Source organism: Dipteris shenzhenensis, chromosome 8 (genome assembly GCF_047967505.1).
Source record: "Dipteris shenzhenensis isolate YYH24624 ecotype China chromosome 8, Dip_SZ_1.0, whole genome shotgun sequence".
NCBI lineage: Eukaryota > Viridiplantae > Streptophyta > Polypodiopsida > Gleicheniales > Dipteridaceae > Dipteris > Dipteris shenzhenensis.
In genome coordinates this window covers 23,229,238-23,250,602 of record NC_141603.1, presented here as the reverse complement: position 1 = coordinate 23,250,602, position 21,365 = coordinate 23,229,238, and the positions used below count along the sequence as shown (strand labels likewise).

The window sequence follows — 21,365 nt, the reverse complement described above, 5'->3', positions numbered from 1 at the left end:
CTAAAAGGAAACATGCCATGAAACATGTCTCTCCCACTTAGGGCCTTAGCTCATGGATGGGGCTAGCTTTTTGTCATCGTTACTCCCATCTAAACCAAGGGGTCTAGGATGGGTTTAGGATGGGAATAGTGACTTTTTCTCCCATCTTGGACCATGGCCTCAAGACCCTGGCAGCCATCCCCTTTTTTAGGGATTTGAAGGCATGGAATGATGAAATGTGTCCTCGTTCCACCTCCTAAACATATGAAATGATCAGTGATGCCATGTGTCCTCTCCCGCATAACCATCCGTAGTTCTTTTGACTGTTAGCATATGGTGGGAAGGGAATAGGATAGAAATACATTTGATCATGGTTTGGACCACTTTTTCCTATCCCATGGTATTTCCTCCCATGTGCTAAGACCCTTAGTCTTTACACTGCTGAAACCACAGTCATGGCTCTGCCACAGGAGTAAAATTATTTGCGATTCTTATACCTTCTCATTGGCTTCAGCTTCACATCAGTATGACATGAAACATCTTTCTCAGAGTAGTGAAAAAGGGGCCTACTTACGAATTCTCAAGGGATGGATCATGGCATGATTGCAGCAGTCACATCCAAGACTGCAGGAAAGCACACTGCCGATCTTCTTTGTTCAATAGACATTCAAAGATCATGAAGAAGAAACACAGATAAACCAAAGACACTGGTGGCAGTATATTTCCATAAAGAACCTTTTGCCCAAAATGGGGAAAGTTCCTGCCAACAAATTGGAGAGTTCTCTTTTAAGTTGAAAAGTATAAAGAGAGAGCCAATCTATCCTGAAGAAATATTTCCTTAGCATCAGATTCTTCGATTTCATCTATTGGAGCACCCAACACTAAAAGGCTCTTTACACACCGCCAACTTGCCCGCCTGCCAACCAAAAATGCAAGGGCGTTTAGCCACATGGGGAGGCCCAATTGGCCCCAAATCATGTACCCTGCCCAAACTTGGGCAGCCAAGACCCCTTGCCCAAGGGCTTGGGCGGGGGGTTTCTTCTTCAAAACATTAAATGCACTTTGAGGTGGTGGGGCTTGAACCCACAACCTTTTGCTACATGCCCAAGATTCACCATGGCAGTGTGTAAGCATCCCTGCCCGGCGAGATCAGGCTTTGGGGGGTGGGGCTTTGGTGTGTAAACACCCTAGTTCATCTATTGAAGCACCCGTGACCAAATCTTTGCTTGACACAGGAGAAATATTTCCTCAACATAGATGTCAAGTGTTCGTAGAGAAGTTTTATGATTATAATAGCCCTTCTTGCGATGTAGCTTCAGCTTCAAATTCCTTGTCCATCTTGAGAAACCTCCCAACAGCCATTCTTGCGATGTTCTCTCCTAGCTTGAGCTCCAAATCCCTTGTCCATATTTGGATCAATCTGTCGAAAATACACTTTTGTCCTCGCCTCTTCTTTTGAGATCTGATTCCTTGCGACTTCCATAGTTCCCCTCTTCCAATTTATCGGAAAATTCCTGTCCTGCAGCGCACTCCTTTCCTCACTGTAGTATTCGATCAATTCGGACTGCACATCATTACATTACCTGAAATTTTACGTTCATCAGTTCAGTGAGTAGACTTCAGAGTTCAGAGGCATTGCAGATTGATTCAGTGGGCATAAGAGGATATCGATTTGTATGCTGTCCTCGGTGTGCAAAAGAGCTGCTCTGCTTCAGAGGTTTGGAATGCGTGTAAAAATTTGGCCATGTTACATTTTTGCCTCTGCATGTGTATGATCTGCTATTCCCATACCTCTGCCCTCGCCCACATATTCCATTGATTCCTAGCCATGGCAGTAATCCTGCAACAGCTTGTACAACAGCATCGATTCCCATACCTCTTCCCCCTTCCACATCTTCCGTTGATTACTAGCCAAAGATCTTCTTAGGTTTCACAGCAAATTGATTGACAGCCAGGATCACGGTTAAGCTCCTAAACGTCCCCCTTACCCACATCTGCTTGCACAGAGGAGCTGAAGATCATGATCGTGGGTCAAGTGTTGATCATGGCGTTGCTGAGGTCAGTGAGCCCATGTAAGCATCCAGGTCCATAGACAGTCAAGAGCATCCCAGTGAGGAAACCTGCAGCACTGGCGGCATAGCCAGCACTCTGCTCATTATTATGGAAGGCAATGACAGTGAGATGTTCAGTGGCAATTGGTCTCAAGATTCAGAGCAGTCGTGTTAAGCGGGTCCTAAGTCGTGATAGACTACATTCTCAATCTCTTGCTGAGGCATTTATGGGAATTTGGAAGCTGGAACCACTCTCAAATTTCAATAGGAATGGAGCATCAGTCAATTTAAGATCCAAAAAGAAACAAATGGAACGAAAAACTACGCTAAAGACCCATTCAGACAGAAAATGTTTCATGTGCACACATTTTGACACAGCTTCTTCTGGAGCATCTTTTCTCTGTCTGAGGGATAAGATTGCTTTTTGTGAGAAAACAAAAGCGAAGAAGCTATTAGTATTTGCTACGTTTTTTTAGAAACATACCAGGAAGTTTAAATTGAGCTGCCAAACAAACAACTTAAAAAGATTTACGGGGATTACCCTTTTCCTCTGGAAAATTGATTGGTAGCATCTATTTGAGACTGACTTGATTTTCTGCAGGTTCGGCAGATCTTGGTGTTTGCTTGCATACTTCTTCTTCAGGATTAGATCTTCCTATGAAGGTAAGGAACAAAATATAACCGCCTTTTTATGTTCGTGTAACTGGTTACAACCAAAAAATCTGTGCTTATAAATGTTCCATGTTGTGGGATAAGCTTCCTCATATGCTATGCGAGTGGGAGTGGTGGTGCAGGTGGTTGATATGTTTGGGTGTGGCCTTCCTGTTTGTGCAGTTTCATATTCCTGGTACCTCTTTTAGCCTTTACTTAGACATTAAGCAGCTGCTCTATAACATCTGTGATTTGCTGTATTGAGATGATTGTCTGATTGGAGTCTGCATTGGCAGCATTAAGGAACTCGTCAAAGAAGGAGTGAATGGTGTACTGTTCTCATCATCTTTAGAGCTTGCTGACCAATTTTTGGTAATGATCTCTATATTCTTATTGATCATGCACTGTCTTCGATCAAGTTTGTCGCGGCAGACGTGGTTATGTATCAAATGGTTCATCATAAGTAATTTGACAGTAGAATTAAGCCTGCATAAAACGTATAATCTCTGAAAGCTTTAGAAGTAGATGACCAGTCTCATTGCAAAGCACAGAATGCATTCACATGTCCAAGGGTTATCCAAGGGTTATGAGGATCAACATTATCCTGGGACAGGAACATTCACACTATCGCATCTCTGTTTGTATCTTCATGATCTGGGAATGATTCACGATGCTGGAGTGTTGCACTTGTTACAAGCTGAGACTTGGAAGATCTGAATTACTTCTTCTAGGATTCATCTCTAGTGGTTGTCTCTGTGAGCGTTGTGAGTGCGGAAGCATACAGTAGAGAGAGAGAGAGAGAGATGTATTAATGTCTGGGGGAGGCCTCACGGGCCTATGGGACAAAGCACACACAAAAAATAGACTCATACAAGCCTCAGTGGGCTGGAGCCAAGGGCGTGCTAGGGCCCTTGCTGAGTACTAATTTATACTAACAAAATCATAATGATCATAATCAATCAAGTACAAACTGAATCAAGTCAGTCACGGAGCTGGGACTCGGGAACCGAAGCCTGGTACAGTGATGGCTCTCTAGTGAGCTGTGAAAATATCTCGTAACTGCGTGTCGCGCACTGTGGCGGGGGATGCAGTCTCCTCGATCTCTGAAATCTCTCGGCTATGTCCAGAGTGACCCCTCATCTCTGTCGATCCCCTTGAGGAAAGCTGTGATAGGTCGGACCACAATAGAATGCGCTTGGGCACTCTATCTCATGCGTGGTGTCTGCGTCCCTCTCTCGGTGGCACCGTGTTGGCTCTCTTGGCAATGGTAACTGTATATACAGCAGGGGAAAACCGTAAACAGAGGAATATAACAAGCTTGAGAAGATGCCCTACAATGAGGAAGACATGGCCTGGCAGTGGCCGACCCAGGGCCGCCACATAAACATAGTCAAACCTATCCTGTATAGGGCGGGCACACCCACCCTCACTCACTATTAGATTCACACAACTTTAACACCCTCTCTGCAGCTCAAAGTGAGAAAATGATCTGAAGAAGTATGCTGATGATGACTCCACCATGGGCCCTCTAGCATTGTAGGAGTGTCTGAGGAGAGAGCTCCGGATAGCTTGGATCCTGGAAGAAGTGCCACCTTGAACTGTGAAACTATTGTCCTCAGTTGTAACTTCCCAAGGAAGTGGCATTGTGCTCCCAATGGAGTAATGTGAGGAACCCCATACACTAAACTCGAACTCATTGGTCCAAAGTCTTTCCGACCCCAAGCAATGAACCTCTAGCTCCACACTGTTACCTTGCCTGCCAGACTTTCAACTGATTAGGGCAGAGGCAGCCCTCTCTCTTGCCCACATGCCCTCTCTGGCTATGACCCGTGGGGGGATGATGTGGCACTCAGGGGATCACATGCAATGATTGTGCCTATGAAGCAGTGTGCTGATGTGGCAGTGTGAATTCAACCCTGAATCGTCCGATTGGGAAGGATAAGAAATCCTGTACATTGACATACCGCGCAGACGGTACCGCTCGGTGTCTGTGAGAAATCCTATAAAAGGACCCCGCTCCCACCACTACCGCCCTGCCAAACCTGTCGCTTTCCGCCACAGTTGTCTCCCAAGCCTTTTGGTGAGATTCTAGGAGCTTTTAGAGTCGGTCAGGCGGGCTAGGTGATGACCCGCCTCAGCCGGTCAGATTCACCTCGCCTGGTTGATTGTCAATAGGCTGTTTGAGAGAGGGAAAGAGAGGGACTGAAAGAGAGAGAACGAGAGAGGAAAGAGAGGGAGAGAGAGTAAAAGAGAGAGAGGAAAGAGAGGGAGAGTAAAAGGGAGAGAGGAAAATAGAGAGAGAGAGAGAGTAAAAGAGAGAGAGGGAGAGATGTTTGTTTATGTCTCAGTCAGGCCAGGAGATGATCCGCTTCGGCCGATCGGATTCGCCTCGCCTCGACTGATGTGTGTAATAGTAAAGATCGAAGCCGGGTGATGGCTCGCATCTGCGAGTCGGTTCCCCCCGCTACTGTCATAAAGCTGGTACTATCTTGCGGTCCTTGATAGTCATAGCTGCTGTTGTCTTAGAATCACAATGCACATGCTTGGTCAGAGACTCAAGGTAAGTCCAAGGGTAAGTCTCAGCGGTCGAAAGTCTTTCCGACCCCAAGCAATGAACCTCGAGCTTGTCTGGTCCATAGCTCCACATTGTTACCTTGCGTGCCAGACTTTCAACTGATTGGGGCCAGAGGCAGCCCTCTCTCTTGCCCACATGCCCTCACTGGCTATGACCCTTGGGGGGAGACCTTTTACTGTCATAAAGCTGGTACTATCTTGCGGTTCTTGATAGCCATAGCTGCTGCTGTCTTTGAACCACTTGCTTGGTTAGAGACTTAGGGTAAGTCTCAGCTATGACTCAGGGTTAGAACCACTGCAAGTCAAGGGTAAGTCTCAAGATCCCATTGTCTTAGAACCACTTGCTTGGTCAAAGCAGCTCCTGGTAACAAAATCTGGTTGTGGATGACCTTAGCCTTCATCAGGAAGGGCTGCATCGTACTGCCAATGGGGAAGTCGAGACTATATAGCTGTCCCTGAAGAGTAACATCTGTCATCGCCATAGTCACAAGAAATGTTTCGTCTGTTTCGCTGTTTTGCCATTTCGACAGGTTTTGTTTCGTTTCGTTTCGTGTTGTCAGATGAAACGGATAGGTTTCGAATTGATACTTAATATATACCCTTATAGGGACAAAACGATATGTTATATTTAAGTTAGAGTGAACAATATAAGTCAAGATACTAAAAGGAAATTCAAAACATAAACACCTTGGATTCTAGAAAAAACAGGGCAAAAAAGTTTATTTTGATTTGGGCGAAACAAAGGTTTCGTTGAGAGTGTTTCGTCCTATTTCGAAACATTTGGTCTGTTTCGCGTTTCGAGGTTTCAAAGAGGACGAAACGGGTTTTCATGTGACTATGGTCATCGCCGATTCTTTAGAAAGATCCTCTAGTTTGGACCAGACCTCATAGGCAACTGTCGAGGGTCTGCACTACCGGAGAAACCTCTAGTATGAGGTGTGTGCACCGATATTGAGTGTGCCTTTTGAGTCATGATCCTCCCAGTTTGCTAGCTCCTCAAGAAACTCACCCTGCTTGTCCTGGATCCACTTCTTCAGGTTTGTAGGATGCTCAGGTTTCTTTTCGAACCCCTGAACCAGCTCCCAGAGCCCCTTGTGAATGAATCAAACCTTGAGTTGAAGCCTCCAATGAGAATAATTAGCTTTGTCCTCCTTACTCGTGCACGGGGGAGCCATAGAAACTTGATCTGCCTGGGACTATTCCTTAACACCTTTGCTTCTGATCCTAATAAAAGGAACGACACCCACTGGATCTATATGATCTTGGTCAAGACACAGGTGATAGTTTCATCCATGCGCGATGCAATAAGGGTGGGTAGAAAAAGGACCTAAACAATGCCCCGGTGCTGACCCCTTTCGTTGTCCTTGCCATGTGCGGACTACTCTGCCGCCTCTTTCAGTTGCTTTGTCCTCCTGGATGTAGGCCTAAAGTTGCTGGTCTGCTGCTCCAGTCTGCTGTCTGCAGTGGTGCTCTGGTGGATGTGGAATGAGGCCCAAGGGCCTCCCTTTGTAGGGGCTGGATGTCCCCCAACTCAGCCGACCTGGTAGGGGGAATTGGGCCAACCCAATCAGTCCCCCCCACCGACCTTCTGGTCTGTGAATTAGCCCCTGGTGGGGGCACATAATTTGAGGGCTGGGTGGCCCTGCCTGGCCACGTGGCAGGCTGCCACTGGCCCAGGCCTGTCCAGCCCTAACCCTATCTGATGCAGGGCTTCTGGGCCTCCAAACCTGTCCCAAACCCTTGGCAACCTTGCTCTGTAGATCCGCCTCTGTTCCAGGTCTTTCCAGCCTTTGGATTCCAAGCTGCAGCTCCATGTAGTGCCCTGCAGCACCTCGTACCTGTCCGTACAGATACTGACGTCACATGCCACATCATCACAGTGTTCTTTGCTGGATTCCCTGCGCAGATCTGTCCTCTCCAATCGTGGACAGCCACGTAGCATAGCCGTGCCAGATCTGCCCTCCAGGAGATGCTCCTTCTACCAGGTACTCCTTTTTCTGTGCTGCCCACATGGCAGCCTGTTTGCTGCCCATGTGGCAACCCCATAATTGTTTGTTTTGCCCTCCCCCCCCCCCCCCCCAATGCTTACGGTGACTAACCCTATTCCAACACATGGGTCAGTCAACTGACCAAGAACTCTGGACTTCGAACACTATTACACCCAGATCCAGACTTCGAACATTGGTACACCCCAGATCCGTAGTCTTTGCACCACCAGTGAAATCAAACTCATCTGGTTCATATCTCAACAATGTTGCAACTTGCCTTGCCTGCTAGAATTTCAAATGATTAGGACCAAAGCCCAACTTCCTGCCACAAGCCCGCTCTGGCTGTGACCCATGGGAAGACCCGAAACTAGTGCTAGAAGGCTGGGGTAGTCTTGGCAACAACTGCCTTTGAACCACTACAGTAGGAAGAGGAGTCCCACTCCTGGTCCTTTAGATTTCTTATTGGACCAACAATCTCTGGCTAGATGCCATTGCTTACCGCATTTATAACACTTGCTATGCTTTTTCTTGTGCATTGACGGAAAATGCTTCACCTCCAACTGGGGTGCCACCTAGAGTGATCCTCTATCAACTGGGATGTTGACCGAGAGGAAAGTTTCAGGACGAGCTCAAGGATTGGGAGGATTGAGATTCAAAGGCACATTCAGCTTTGGTCAAGACCATCATGAAGGACATTTCTCCAGCTATGTTGTCACCTTGCAAGGAGAGTTGTACAACCTCGAGTTTCCCAAAGGGAGTTCTATGCAATGTTTCCTTATGCAGGCTACGATTCTCCATGATCAGTTACAGGCTATGGGTGTTGCCCTAACTACGAGTCAGTCGCTCATTCTCACCAAGCTACGTCCTGATTAAGAGATGGTTACCCGAGCATTGAGGTGCTAGGTCACAACACGTCAATTGGACTTTCATGGCCTAAGCTCCCTTCTCCTTGAGAAGAAAGCAGTTCTTGTCTCCTAGGGAAAGCACAGGGCTTAGGCTTCCATTCATAACCCTCTATAAGGAAAAAATGGATGAAATGCAATCCCAAAAGATAGTCATCTCAAAGCTTGAACTCCAATTGCTAGTGCACAACAATGCGGCAATGGAAGAGTAGGGTATTCTCAATATGCAGGGTTCCGAGGCTTTTTGTCACCTACAAATCTATCGGTGTTGTCGTTTGTAGTATAAGTGTAGCTTAGGACCTCGGGTCGTATTTTGGTGAGGGACGTAGGCTTAAGTGTGGTAAGCAAACATAGTGCATGCATGTGTGAAAGGGACGTGCATCATCATAGCCTTAGATTGCCTCTAGGTAGCAGGTCCATAACGCACAGTAGCAGTGAATTAACAGCCCCCTAAAAACATGTGAATGCCTTCAGAGATTGTGCCTGATGACTTTTACCCTCACATTGACAATGATCAGTTACAGGCTATGGGTGTTGCCCTAACTACGAGTCAGTTTGCGTCGCTCATTCTCACCAAGCTACCTCCTAATTACGACATGGTTGCCCGAGCGTTGAGATCACAACACATCAATTGGACTGTGATGACCTAATCTCCCTTCTCCTTGAGGAGAAATCAATTCTTGTCTTCCAGGGAAAGCTCTCAGTCCAGTGGGAGGTGAAGCACTTTCATCAGTGCACAAGAAAAAGCAGAGCAAGTGTTATAAATGCGGTAAGTGAGGGCATCTGGCCAGAGATTGTGGGTCCAAGAAGAAATCTAAGGACTAGGATCGAGAATCGGATTCCTCTTCCCAGTTTGGTGGTTGAAAGGCAGTTGTTGCCAAGACTATCCCAGCCCTCTAGCACTAGTTCCGGGTGTCACAGCCAAAGAGGGCTTGTGAGAGGGAATGTGGGTTGCTTCTGGCCTTAATCAATTGGAATTCTGGCAAGCAAGGTAACAGTGTGGAGATGTGGACCAAATGAGTTTGAGGTTCACTGCTTGGTGGCGTAGAGACTATGAATGCTGTGTGTACTAGCGGCTGAAGTCTGGAGTTCCTGTATGTGATATGTTCATTGGAGGGTAAAGGTCCTTGGTGGGTGCCACAGATCTTATACCCCACTGGGAACTTAGTGCACTGACTCAGTGTGAGCCTTGAACTCATTTGGTCCCTTGAACTCATTTGGTCCATAGCTCCACACTGTTACCTTGTGATTAAGGCCAAAAGCAGTTCACATTCCCTCCCACAAGGTAAAAGTGTGGAGCTATGGACCAAATGAGTTTGAAGCTCATTGCTTGGTGGCTATAGATGTTGTGTGTACTAGCGGTTGAAGTTTGGAGTTCTTGTACGTGATGTGTTCATTGGAGGATAAAAGTCCTTGGTGGGTGCCACAAATCCTTATACCCCACTGGGAACTTAGTGCCATTGATTCAGTGGGAGGCTTGAACTCATTTGGTCCATAGCTCCACATTGTTACCTTGCTTGTTAGAATTTCAACTAATTAAGGCCAGAAGCAATCCACCCCGCCTCCCACAAGCCCTCTATGGTTGTGACCTGTGGGGGAACCCGGAACTAGTGCTTGAAGGTTGGGGTAGTCTTGGCAACAACTACCTTGAAACCTTGGATTGGGAAGAAGAGTCTGATTTTGAGTCTTGGTCCTTAGATTTCTTCTTAGACTGACAATATCTTTCCAAATGCCCTCGCTTACCTCATTTGTAACACTTGTTCCGCTTTTTCTTGTGCACTCATGAAAGTGCTTCATGTCCAACTGAAGTGCTACCTGGAGTGAGCCTGAGCTTTCCGTGGGAGGTAAGAACCGATTCCTCCTCTAGTAAAAGGGAGCTTAGGTCATCAAAGTCCAATTGATGTGTTGTGACCTGACACGGGTAATCCGGATGGAGCTTGATAAGAATGAGCGATGCCAATTGACTCGTAGTTAGGGCAGCATCCATAGCCTGTAACTGATCTTGGAGAATCTTGGCCTGCATCAAAAAAGTTATGTAGAAATCCCTTTTGGGAACTCGAGATTGTACAGCTGTCCCTGCAAGGTAACATCACGCATCGCGGAGTCCTCGGGATAGAGGTCGTCTAGTGTAGAGCAAACCTCAAATGCACTCTCTAGTGTTTGGATAGCCGGAGAAACCTCCTTGATAATGGTCCTGACCAAAGCTGAATGTGCCTTTGAATCTCGATCCTCCCAATCTGAAACTTGTCCTCCTGGTCAGCATCCCAGCTGATAGAGCTCTTCGGATGCTCAGGCTTCCGCTCCTGAACAAGCTCCCACAAACCTTAATGGATAAACCATATCTTCATGGTGAACCTCCAGTTGGCATTATTGGTGCCATCAAGCTTGTCCTTGTTACTCGTATATGGTGACCCATGAAGCTATTCCTCCTACTGTTGATCTTAGCAAAGACGCTCCAAAGAGTGGAGGAAAAGAGATACAAGATGAGATAGAGGTGTAGAAGAAAAAGCTTCCCCTTTGACGTCTCCACCAATCACGAACCTCTGTCGATGTCCTTGACTCCAACAGGCTGCTGCAAACAGCCGCCAAATTCTCCTGCCTCTTGGACTAAGTGCGGACCCTGCTGGCTATCCTTGAGGTGGGCAAACTGCCCTGAACTACTACACCAAGACGTCGTGGGCAAACAGCACCGAAATTGCTGCCTAGAACTGCTGCCTGGAACTAGAACCAAACAGCCCTTATGAGCAGCCTAGGAGAATTGCTACAGATCGTCCTCAAGAAGGGTGCTCCATTCGCTCCTCAGAAACCCCTATTGCTGCAATCATTTGGATAGATCAGTTTGCCTATAGGGCTGATCGCTGACCTCTGTTGTGAGACTAGGATGTGCAAAACTGCATCAAAAAAGCCACCTATGTGGGCCGCATCAGGTCGCCTGACAAGCAGGCCTGCAAATGCTGAACAGCACCTCAAATGCCTCTGGATCTATGCTGCAATGCCCTCAAAAAGTGCGCTGGATTTCTACCCTAACTTGGTCCCTGTCTGACCTAGTCATTTGATACCATGTGAGAGTGGTGCAGTGCGGAAGCATACATCACAAAAGAGAGACAATCGACACAGATAGAGGCAATGGCAACTGTATATACAGCAGGGGAAACACCCAAACAAGGAGAAGAGAAATGCTCCAGAAGATGCTCCACAAAGGAGGAGGGCAGGGCTATTTATAGCCTGCCAAGTGGCCGCTGCAAAGGGTCAGTCAACCGATCAGGTCTGGTCTGTTGACCTGACCTTCAGGTCAGTTGACCCGACCAGGGTTAAAGCCAAAAGTGGCCTGGCCAGGTGGGTCTACAAGATGTGCGATGCAGCCCTCCCTATAGCCTTGGAAAATGCCTCTCCACACAAGGAAACCTATCTTGCATAGGGCGGGCACACCCACAAATAAGCCCTCTCTCACTTTGAGATGCACATAGCTCCAATAGTATCATGTGGCACACTTTCCTATTATTTTGTGCTTGCAAGGACCACCTAAAGTGTACATGGACAATTTATTCTGTTTTTATTTAAATGGACTTTCTATTAATGCTTGAAAGACCAACCATAGAAATCAGCAATCAGTGAGGCATTGATTGCGCGAAACCATTGAGAAAACTCGATGTCAGCCAACCTGTCTTCAGAGAACCCAGCTCATTGCCCACCTCTCAGCGGTCGCTCTAAATCTAGACGCCCCCGCTCCCAAATGGCATGCAAGGTAAAGATGATGTCCTACCAGATGGCAACGAGGGTAGCTGCTGGGGGGACCTGGTGGCCTCTCATCAGATATTCCAAGCAGGATGCTGGACACCGTCTCCTCTCCCACATACAGTCCTCTGGGGAAGAAATAGGACACTTCTGAGAAAGGGGGAGCCGCATCTTGTTCTTTGATCCGGAGGACACTCTGTCCCTGGATCCTAGAAGTTGGGGTGACCATGTCAATGGGGAAGTTGTGCCCCCCCCCCCGGGTCAACGAGGCTGCCATACTGCAAGTAAAACCCCACTGCAACCTCTGTGCCGGAACCAATATCTGAAGGGCCCCTATCGAATCCTCTGTGCTGCAGGGCAACTCCTGAGACAGTGTGGGATCGTCTAAAGGTCTCCCTCCATGCAGCTTTGGCGACTCTCATGAATGTACATCTGCTCCAGCTTCCCAAGCTCGACCAAAACCTGAAAATGACCTCCCGGAGATGTATAGCTAAAACAGAACGATATATAGATGAATCTCAGGTACAAAAACTTGCCAACATATGTACCAACACCTTTTGGTTGGAAACAATCCCGGAGGTACCGTACCAAAACAAGGGTGTTTTGCTGCACCCTTTGTAGGAAACTCCTCTCTGCCACGCGCCTCTGTGATAGGCTTCAGTAGCTGCTCAAGGTTGAGCACTCCTGCAAAAGTCCTGCTCTGAAGATGTACTGCAGAAAATGCTCCCTTTGCTGCTCTCCTATTGTGTGTAGGTCTGCACCTAGGTGTGCTGCAGACTTCTGGACTTCTGCCCTGCAAGAACACTCCTGTGTATAAGGTAATGCCCAAGTGTCCACCCGATACCCCCGAGGATCAATCTCCGGTTAGGGAGCACCCTCAAGGACAGCCAGTACAGATGGAAAACACGTGCACATCTGTAATAAAATGTAATTATGCTATTTAAGGGAGGTTTGCAGCAGTTTGGAGGAGCCAATCTTTACCAAAGGCATCTTTTCTAAGTTATCTTCCTTGGACAAAGCAGGTTAAATCTTTTCTACATTTAGATCTCTAAGGTATTTACCCATCCCGGGTAGCGTCATAAGCTGGAGAAATGACTTACATAAGCTGTTTGTCAGGGTTTTGGTACTAGAAGGGCCAGCTCCAAGCAGTGGTTTAGTGAGGCCTAGGAGAGTATAGGTGGTTGCCATAGACAATGGTCACTGATCAGCGAGATAGTCCATGTATCCAGTGATATTATGCGGAGATACTGTTGCCTTGGCTTGTTAGGCTTGTAATTCACCTAGAGCGTATTAGATAACTTCACATTTGATCTTTGGAGGTACTTCTATGTGGCGTCTCCAGGCCCTTGGCCAAGTGGTTTAAATGCTCTCATACAATGCCTAATTCTCGGGTACTTTAATCTTCTATCCAAGGGTTGGGGCCTGAAACACTAAACTTTATTTTACGACGTCATGGGACATCAATTAAGGGTTTTTCAAGACAGAACAATCACATGTAAAACTAGGGGCAAGAACTGTTCCAAGATTGGGCCTGCCTTATCATCAAGAAGAGTCAAGATTGATCACTCTTCTGCATGGTTTGTAGCACAGTTGCCAACTGCACTCAACACAGTAGCGAGGAAGACCTGTTGGCAAGTTTAAGAGAAATACTTGCTACATCTGTGGGGCTCTGTGGCCTGGTTGACCAGTAAGGTTCTCAAGTTTTTCATAGAGAGCGGGACCATGGTCTATTCTTCACATATACCAGGACAGGGCCTTCATTGCATTCCACTCTCCAGATTGGTTACCAAAGCCTCTCCTTGTTTTGGCAAGTTTTTGTATGTGGCTTTTACAGGATTTTATCCTAGTTTGTTGTTGTAATTTGGTCGTACTTATTAGCTCAGTTCCTTGAAAAATAAAATAAAAAAATAACGCATATTTTGACATGTTATGTAAGAAATATTCTTATTATCATTTTTAAATCTTTTCAGATGTTTTAAAAAACCCGGATCCTTTTTGAAACATTTGAAAAATGCATTTGAAATAACCTGGCAACACTGTTCTCTTGTGTTGTTGGGTTTCAATTCAAAGAAGGATCTTTATTTACTACTCTAAGAAGGGTCTCCTTTCTAAAGAAGAAACCATCTTCCTCATATGAATAGTATTCTTCTATGCTGCCACGATCTGAACGACTGAGAGAATTATATTTGCAACTTTTTGCCTCCATTACATTCAATCTTTTAGATGCAAGAAATAATCAAATGGTACGTGGGTAGTGCCAGTGTGTATATCATTAACGTATGCTTACGCTCATTGTTTTATTCTGGTATGAGCAGGAGAATAAAAATGACAGGGCAACATAGAAACTTATTGGCTTTGTGGTGTCTTGTGGCATTTGAAAGGCAGTGTTTGGATTGCTTATCAAAACATGCTGGTAGACCTGTTTTTCAGAGAGCTAAAAGAACTCCTACCTATATGCCCGGAATAGCCTCTAGAGCTAAGAAAATACTGGATCTTATTGGCAAAAATGCCTTCTGTCCCCCTATCCATCTTGCAATATGCTATTTTTGTCTTCGTAGTTTTCTTTACTTTTTTGCATGCCTTGAACTCTTCAACCACATTGGTGCAGGATCTCTTCAAGGGATTTCCTCATGAATGTAACCAGCTTAGCAAGCTGCGAAGTGGAGCTTTGGCCTCTGGATCAAGTTCTCGATGGGCAGATGAATGGGAAAAATATGTACTTCCTCTCATTAAGGAGGTACTACTGTCTCAACTGAATGATCAGGGACAGGGAGAGAAGCTTGATCCTGCTCAGTCTGAAATGTATTGTTAAATTAATGGAGACCCTGTTTCCTCTCTGATATGAAAGTAGTGAAGAGACAACCATCAATTGTTTTTTGAAAAGTTGTAACTCTCGACTTGGCAGACTTCTCAATATACGTCCTTTTGCTTTGGTTAAGGAAATGGTTCTTAGGGATTTTAGTCATATGTGCAGGTACCAGGTACGACAGGATGAGCGCATGCTTGGATTTTTACCAGTATCAACACCTAAGCGGCACAGACAGCTTTCCCTATCATCTTCTTGAGCCATAAAACTCCAATTTGCAAAGAAGTCATTGAAACGCACAATGAGCATGCTATGTAATTGTGTAAAGTAACAAGTAGATATTAAAGCTACAGGGGCTTTCCTGTCAAGAAAAAAGCTTGAGAATAGGAAATCATAGAAACGTAATGAACAATGAGTAGTTATTTGAACATGGACTGCTTCAAATATTGTCATGATATGTACTGTCATTTCATTTAGGATGTTGTATATCTTGCTAGATCTTAATTTAGAGGCCTACACAATCTTTTTTGCATGCTGAGACTCGGACAGAGCCAGTAAAAATTACAAGGTAAATATTTACCTTCACGTTTCAAGTCTCTTAATATTTGACCAGGAGTAGCTTTTGCTTACCTCTGCCAGGTTTGTTACATCTCCAAGCAGCAGGAAGCAATGTCTAAAATAGCCAGGAAGCTTAAGCAATATGGATACTAAAGTGAATTGAACTGCCATGGGATCTGCCTAGATACCTATACCAACATCTGCAACTAATGCTAGGGGAGGACCTAATCACCAGTCACCAGGCATTCTGTCTGAAGTTCTAGGGTGTGTCTTCAGAGAAGAAATTGATGTGTAATTATACCTTTCAGATAAAAGTATATTGTAAAGGATTTATTGGACCTGAAACAAGTATCAGGCAACGTATTATGCACATCTACTCATCTTTTCTTACCATGGTTGTACAACTCTTTAGGTGCGTGTGTTAGGTGTGAGCTTTGGACGAATTGTATTTTTGAAATACGAAAGAGGGAGGGAAAATATTCACATGAGGAGCATAGGGCATACATAAATTACCTGCAAATCCACGTACGGAAACAATCAAGAGCAAAGGAACCACGAGAGAATCTTGTAACAGAGGGTGCTCAAAGGGCAATGAGACAGGGCTGATATATTGAGAAAAGGCTAAAAGAGGGCAAGGGGGTGAGAGATCTGAGTGAGGCTGCAAGAGGTCAAGGGGTTAAGAGCTGATTAAGAGGGCATGGGTGTGGAGATAGGGCTGAGAGAAGGTAAGGTGGTAAAAAGAGGGTGGAGAGTGCTGCTAGTGGTCAAGGACACATTGAAAGCCATGTGGAAGGAGTTGCGGCAGCATCGGGTCTAATGGAAGCACCTCAGGAAGGCAGCGGGTGTTTTGAATAACACCTTATGATAAGCTTTGAGGTTCGAGTCAACCATCCCTCTGACAGACACGCTTTGACTTGTTATTTCCTAAGCTCTTCTATATAGAAGTGGGAGCTATAAGACTATGGTCCTTGAGCAGTTATTCTATACATTGATTGCGGGGTGTCATACATTTGGTTGTAACTTCACATGAACCTTGATGTTTATTTGTTTGATAAAGTCCTCTCTCTCCCTCTCTCTCTCTCTCCCAAAAAAAAAAAAAAAAGTGAAATCATATATTTTTGTGTGGGAAACCTCAAAAGAGGTGAAAACCCACCATTAAGTATATAAGTAAAAAGATTACAAGTGAAACTCTTGGGAGAAAAACTTCCTAGAGATTAGTAGAAAGTAGAAAAATATACATTAACCAGGAGGAGGATCAAGCAGTATATCCTCCATCTTAAGATTATTCACTTCCAGAAAATGAGTAAGGGAGCAGTGGCCCCATCAATGAAACAGAGTTGCTTTTTGCCCTTGTGGTTCTTTTTTAGATAATGTGGTATCTTGAACTTCTGAACCAGAGGGTCAAAAACTTGCCTCAACCATGGATGAAAAGAATCCAAACAAAAAGGAACCTCAGTATCTTGAACACAACTAGTCTCCAAAATAGATGCCTGCATTGCAGCCACGGTCCCAACAGAAGCATCCGATAGAGAGGAGGAAGCAAAATCCGACATCTGAGGAGCATGTTCGACAAGTGTATCCAGTTCAGCAGAAGCATCCATAGTTTCAACCCCAGTGTGAAGGCATATCTAAACCAGATGAAATTGTATCCACAATAGGCAAGGCATCATGGGGCGAAACCTCAGTAGTAGGCATAACCATAGAATGCGTGACTGCTTCACTATTGTCATCTTTAGAGTCCCCAGTAGTAACAGGAGTGTGAGCAATAGCTGTATGAACATCCATGATAGGCATGTCTCCAGTAATAGCAGGAGTGGGATCAATAGCAAGAGGCAAAGACTTATCAACCTGGCGACATTGTTGCTTAACCAATTGCTTGCTAGAAAGAGAAACCGATCTTGGAATAGGGGTAGCTAAAATTGCAGCCGAAGTAGAGATAGGATGCCGAAGATCCAAAGTGCAGTGGCGAGCAAAATGACCCAATTGTCGACATCTGTAATATGCATTTGGGAAAGAGGCAAACCGGAGAGGGACTTCATAAAGATGAAGCGGGAAATAGTCTCTCTCTCTCTCTCTCTCACACACACACACACACACACTTTTTTTTCGTGAAAGCTCACACACACACACACACGCACGTGCACGTGTACACGCACGCACACGCACATGCACACCCACGTCCATGCCCAAGCCCACGTATGTATGGATATACTGAAAGGGTCACCTTAGGGGCTCATGCCAATCTTAGGGGCTTACATGGCCACACCAACCACACAACACAAAGAGAGATGTCAATGATCTTTGATAGAGTCAAGCCAAAATCTATTGCTCATGTAGTCACACTTGGATGCCATCATAATTATAGGCAATGATTGGGCATTGAGCAACTTGTTATGACTCGAGATTGTAGTATGATAGTAGAAAAATGTAGTTTTGTAGCTAAAGAAAGTATTCAGGGTGTATACTACAAAAATTCCATAGGCAAGGTAGAAGATTAATGTCAATAATGATGTAGACAATGTTGAAATTGGATGTTGACGTTAATGACCTAAATGCACAATTTATAACTTTGGGGCCTTGTTGTGAGAGCATGTAGTGAAGATTAGAAATTCATCATGATATATAAATTTCCTTGTATATTTTGGGAAGGTGTCAATACTAGATTACTTTTATAACTAGGATAAAGAGATGTGTAACCCATGTAAAGGCCAAATGGCTCCTTATTTAGAGGATAGTGTTGGAAGTTGAGAAGCCTTAAGTCGAGTTACATAGGATCCTTAAGCTGATTAGAGTGCATTCCCAGGATGGGCCAAGATAACATATTTTCTTCAAACGTTGCAAAATTCTTGCAACGGGTGTATGCCCTGTTAATCTAGGTGATGGAAATGATGCCCCCATTGGAAACATGAAAATTGGCATGAAAGTATTGCAGAGGGACTGTTTGCTATGGAGTGCTAGTGTTTGCTTGGGGAAGGTAGCATATTTGTTGAGGTGGCAAGCCATGGAAAAGCAATATCGGCAATAATAATTTTTGGCATCATCCATGTGTGTAGAGTAGCTCTAGGTCCACCTTCTCCCTTCGTTGACCCCAATTTGAGTGGAACCCCCAACCCAACAAGGGCTAGTTCCAATAGGGGGGGTGCCAATCCACGCAAGCCACCATGGAATTTCCCAAAGTCAAGACCTTTGCTACCTCAACTCCATTAATCGAGCCCTCATACTCGGACATTGTAGCATTATCGACACCCACTCCTTATGTGAAGACTTATTTGAGATAGAGGATCATCTTTGATCCACATGAGCAATCTATTTCTTGCAGTAAGAAATCACAAAGCTCAAGCTTCATCTTGTAGCCCTTGGGAAAAAAGTGCAGAATACGGAGAGTAGTGGAAACTAGGAAATTATTTCTAAGCGGTCGTACACAAATGAAATGTATTTTCATCAGCATCAATTTCTTATCTTCATGGTTAAGGATATGGTCACCAATCAATTGAGCTCAATCAAGCAAGAAACGATAGTTGATGCTAGCAATAAAGTCAATAGAGCGGACCTTTATGTGGAACTAAAAGAATAGAAACACATAAGTTGAAGGGTGCAAAGATTTATGCTAATAAAAGGTCTTGAAAAAGGCCTTTTGTTTTGAACTGCCCAGATATGAGTTTGTATTTTGCTCACCTGTATGAGACACTTTGACAGAATGCCACATGCAATGACATTTGGAATACAAGGTTTGAAATCTGAACTACTAAAACGTTTGAAATCTAACCCACTAGTAACTAGTTCCCTATGACTTCGGCCTTGACTTGAAGCCTGGTTGGGTGGGAGGCTTAGAGCTTAGCTATTCCTTTGCAAGTTGGATGCCATGAAGGTGGAAGTTGGTGTTGCTATTGAACTTAAGTCTCAAAAATATAATTGCAGCTACACGCAAAGATCACTATCCCATCGACCCATGTACACTACTATCCCATCGACCCATGTAGTGTGCAAGTCATCCAAGTCACCATGTCCATAAGGTCGAGTCTATCCCTCCCCACTTGCCCAAGGTTAGTAGTCCATGGAGCATTCGACTTGCTTACCGATAGCTCTGCAAGGTTGGCCGAGTTGGCCCTAGGAGAGCTCTCTCTTTGGGGCTTGAAATTATCAATCCACATTTAAACCTAGTTGTTAGCTAGTACTAGATGCCTGCAAAATTCAACTCTCCTCGATGAAATCATTTCCTTTACCGTCGAGTAGTGGCTAAATAGTGCAAACTCTCATCCAAGAGCAATTGTGGCCGTTTGAACATTTCCGTAAGATGTTCTAGAGATTCGAATCGCCATTTCTGGCCAATGGACAGGACGATGGGAAAAAGGTTAACAAATCCACTAGTCAAGACGCCGCTCCCATCCTATCTCGAAGCTATTTCTCCTCGGTTAATTGGTCTCCAATTTTGCAATGGCCAGGGATGCTAGTACGTGCTACAGGTTATCCCCAGCTCATTTGATCTCTCCTTCTTTACGTGGACCGTGTCGAGCTTAGTTTTCTAATTGTCGCAATTAAGACTTAAAGATGACTTCAGCGACTTCTCCGTAGTCGATCTCATGGTCAATCTTCAGCTGTTTGCCCTTCTCGTGTTGAACTTCTCTTGTTCAGTTGCCCTTTGGGCTCAAATTTCCTCTTGCATCCTCATGGACGCCACTATATAAGCGATTGAGGTTTGTTCAAAGTGCGTCCTGCTGTGAGAATTTAGCATCTTGGGCAATATTACCATGCATTGCATTCATGCTTTCGTTGCATTGGCAGAACTTGATCAACGTAAGTATCAACCCCGTTGTTAGGTCAAACTCATCCCTAAGATCAGCCTAAAGATTAGCACGTGAGCATGGGCTCAGATTTACGTAACATGCACACAATAATGTATCCTCACATGATCACGAGGAAGCTGGTTAGGGGATCACCGAATTACATTAAGTAGGAAGCACTTGGCTTTGCCATGAACGTAGGAGGTGATCATGAAGTGCAATCTATAAAGGTTGCTTGTAAGGACCTTACCCAGCGCGCAATACAACTATCAGTTCGAGGTGATCATGAACTGCAATCTATAAAGGTTGCTTGTAAGGACCTTATCCAGCGCGCAATACAACTATCAGTTTGTTCTTGCTCATTGCTTTCTACTATTTTCATTGATTTTACGTTTTTACTTAACATTGGTATCAGAGCCGGTCGTCCATGCAACCACACCTCCCTCGTGATTTCATAAGTTTGTGTGAGAGAGAGATGGCGATTGCTACGTCGACCTCCACCCTTCGCCTTGTACCTGTCTTTGACGGAACTGGTTTCGAGGCTTGGAAAGGATGATGTCTTTGCATCTCAAAGCTGAAGGCTACTATGGGATCACAGCTGGAACAGATGCAAAGCCAAATGCTGAAGGAGAAGCAAAGATATGGCAAGCCAAAGAAGACAAGGCGCTGGCTGCCATTGGTTTGAGCCTCAAGAAAGAAATTGTTCTTGAGGCACCATGTGAGACGAGTGCAGGACTATGGGCTTGGCTCATCCAAAAATATGAAAAAAGATCAGAAATAGCGGTATTACATATCTTTCATAAACTTGAAAATCTTCATTACATAGATGGCAAAGATTTGCGTAGTCATGTGCGTGCTATGAAGGAGTTGTTCAATCAGCTGGCTTGTGTTGGAGATGCGTACAAAGTACCTGCTGAGCAACAAAAGCCCAAACTCTATCAATCACTTCCTAGCTCGTGGCATAGCTTTCGAAGTGCTTTAATGACTAACAAGCAATTGACTTGGGAGCAAGCTGCATCTGCTTTGTATGAGGAAGAAATGATGAGGATCGATCTTGGAATGCACAGCCCAAGTATAGATCATGCACTAATTTCTCATGTTCCATCACCTCCTCCCAAGTCTCACACAGGTCCCAGAACCAATTGACATAAGGGCAGATGTCGCTACTGCAACATAGAGGGACATTTCGAGTTCAAATGCAGAAGGAAACTATCAGACCTTGAGAAACAAGTCAAGCAACTCAAATCAGGGGCATCTCAAGTCGATTCATCAAAAAAGCCTAGGATGCATCATACATAAGAAGCTTTTACGCCATCACAAGTCTCAAATTTAACACTAGT

General features: G+C 45.0%; 1 protein-coding gene across 2 annotated transcripts in view; it reads left to right on the top strand.

Annotated features, from left to right (window-relative positions):
* The window catches only part of LOC147899301 (UDP-glycosyltransferase TURAN-like), a 122,823-nt gene extending 107,363 nt beyond the window's left edge, over positions 1–15,460 (top strand). For both annotated transcript variants that reach the window (XM_087377865.1, XM_087377864.1), the window contains exons 13-17: positions 2,632–2,693; positions 2,825–2,877; positions 2,978–3,053; positions 14,489–14,617; positions 14,855–15,460. In XM_087377865.1, coding sequence (XP_087233991.1) covers positions 2,632–2,693; positions 2,825–2,877; positions 2,978–3,053; positions 14,489–14,617; positions 14,855–14,875 — 341 coding nt within the window. In that variant the 3' untranslated portion in view covers positions 14,876–15,460. The remainder of the gene's footprint in view (positions 1–2,631; positions 2,694–2,824; positions 2,878–2,977; positions 3,054–14,488; positions 14,618–14,854) is intronic.
* Positions 15,461–21,365: the final 5,905 nt, after the last annotated feature.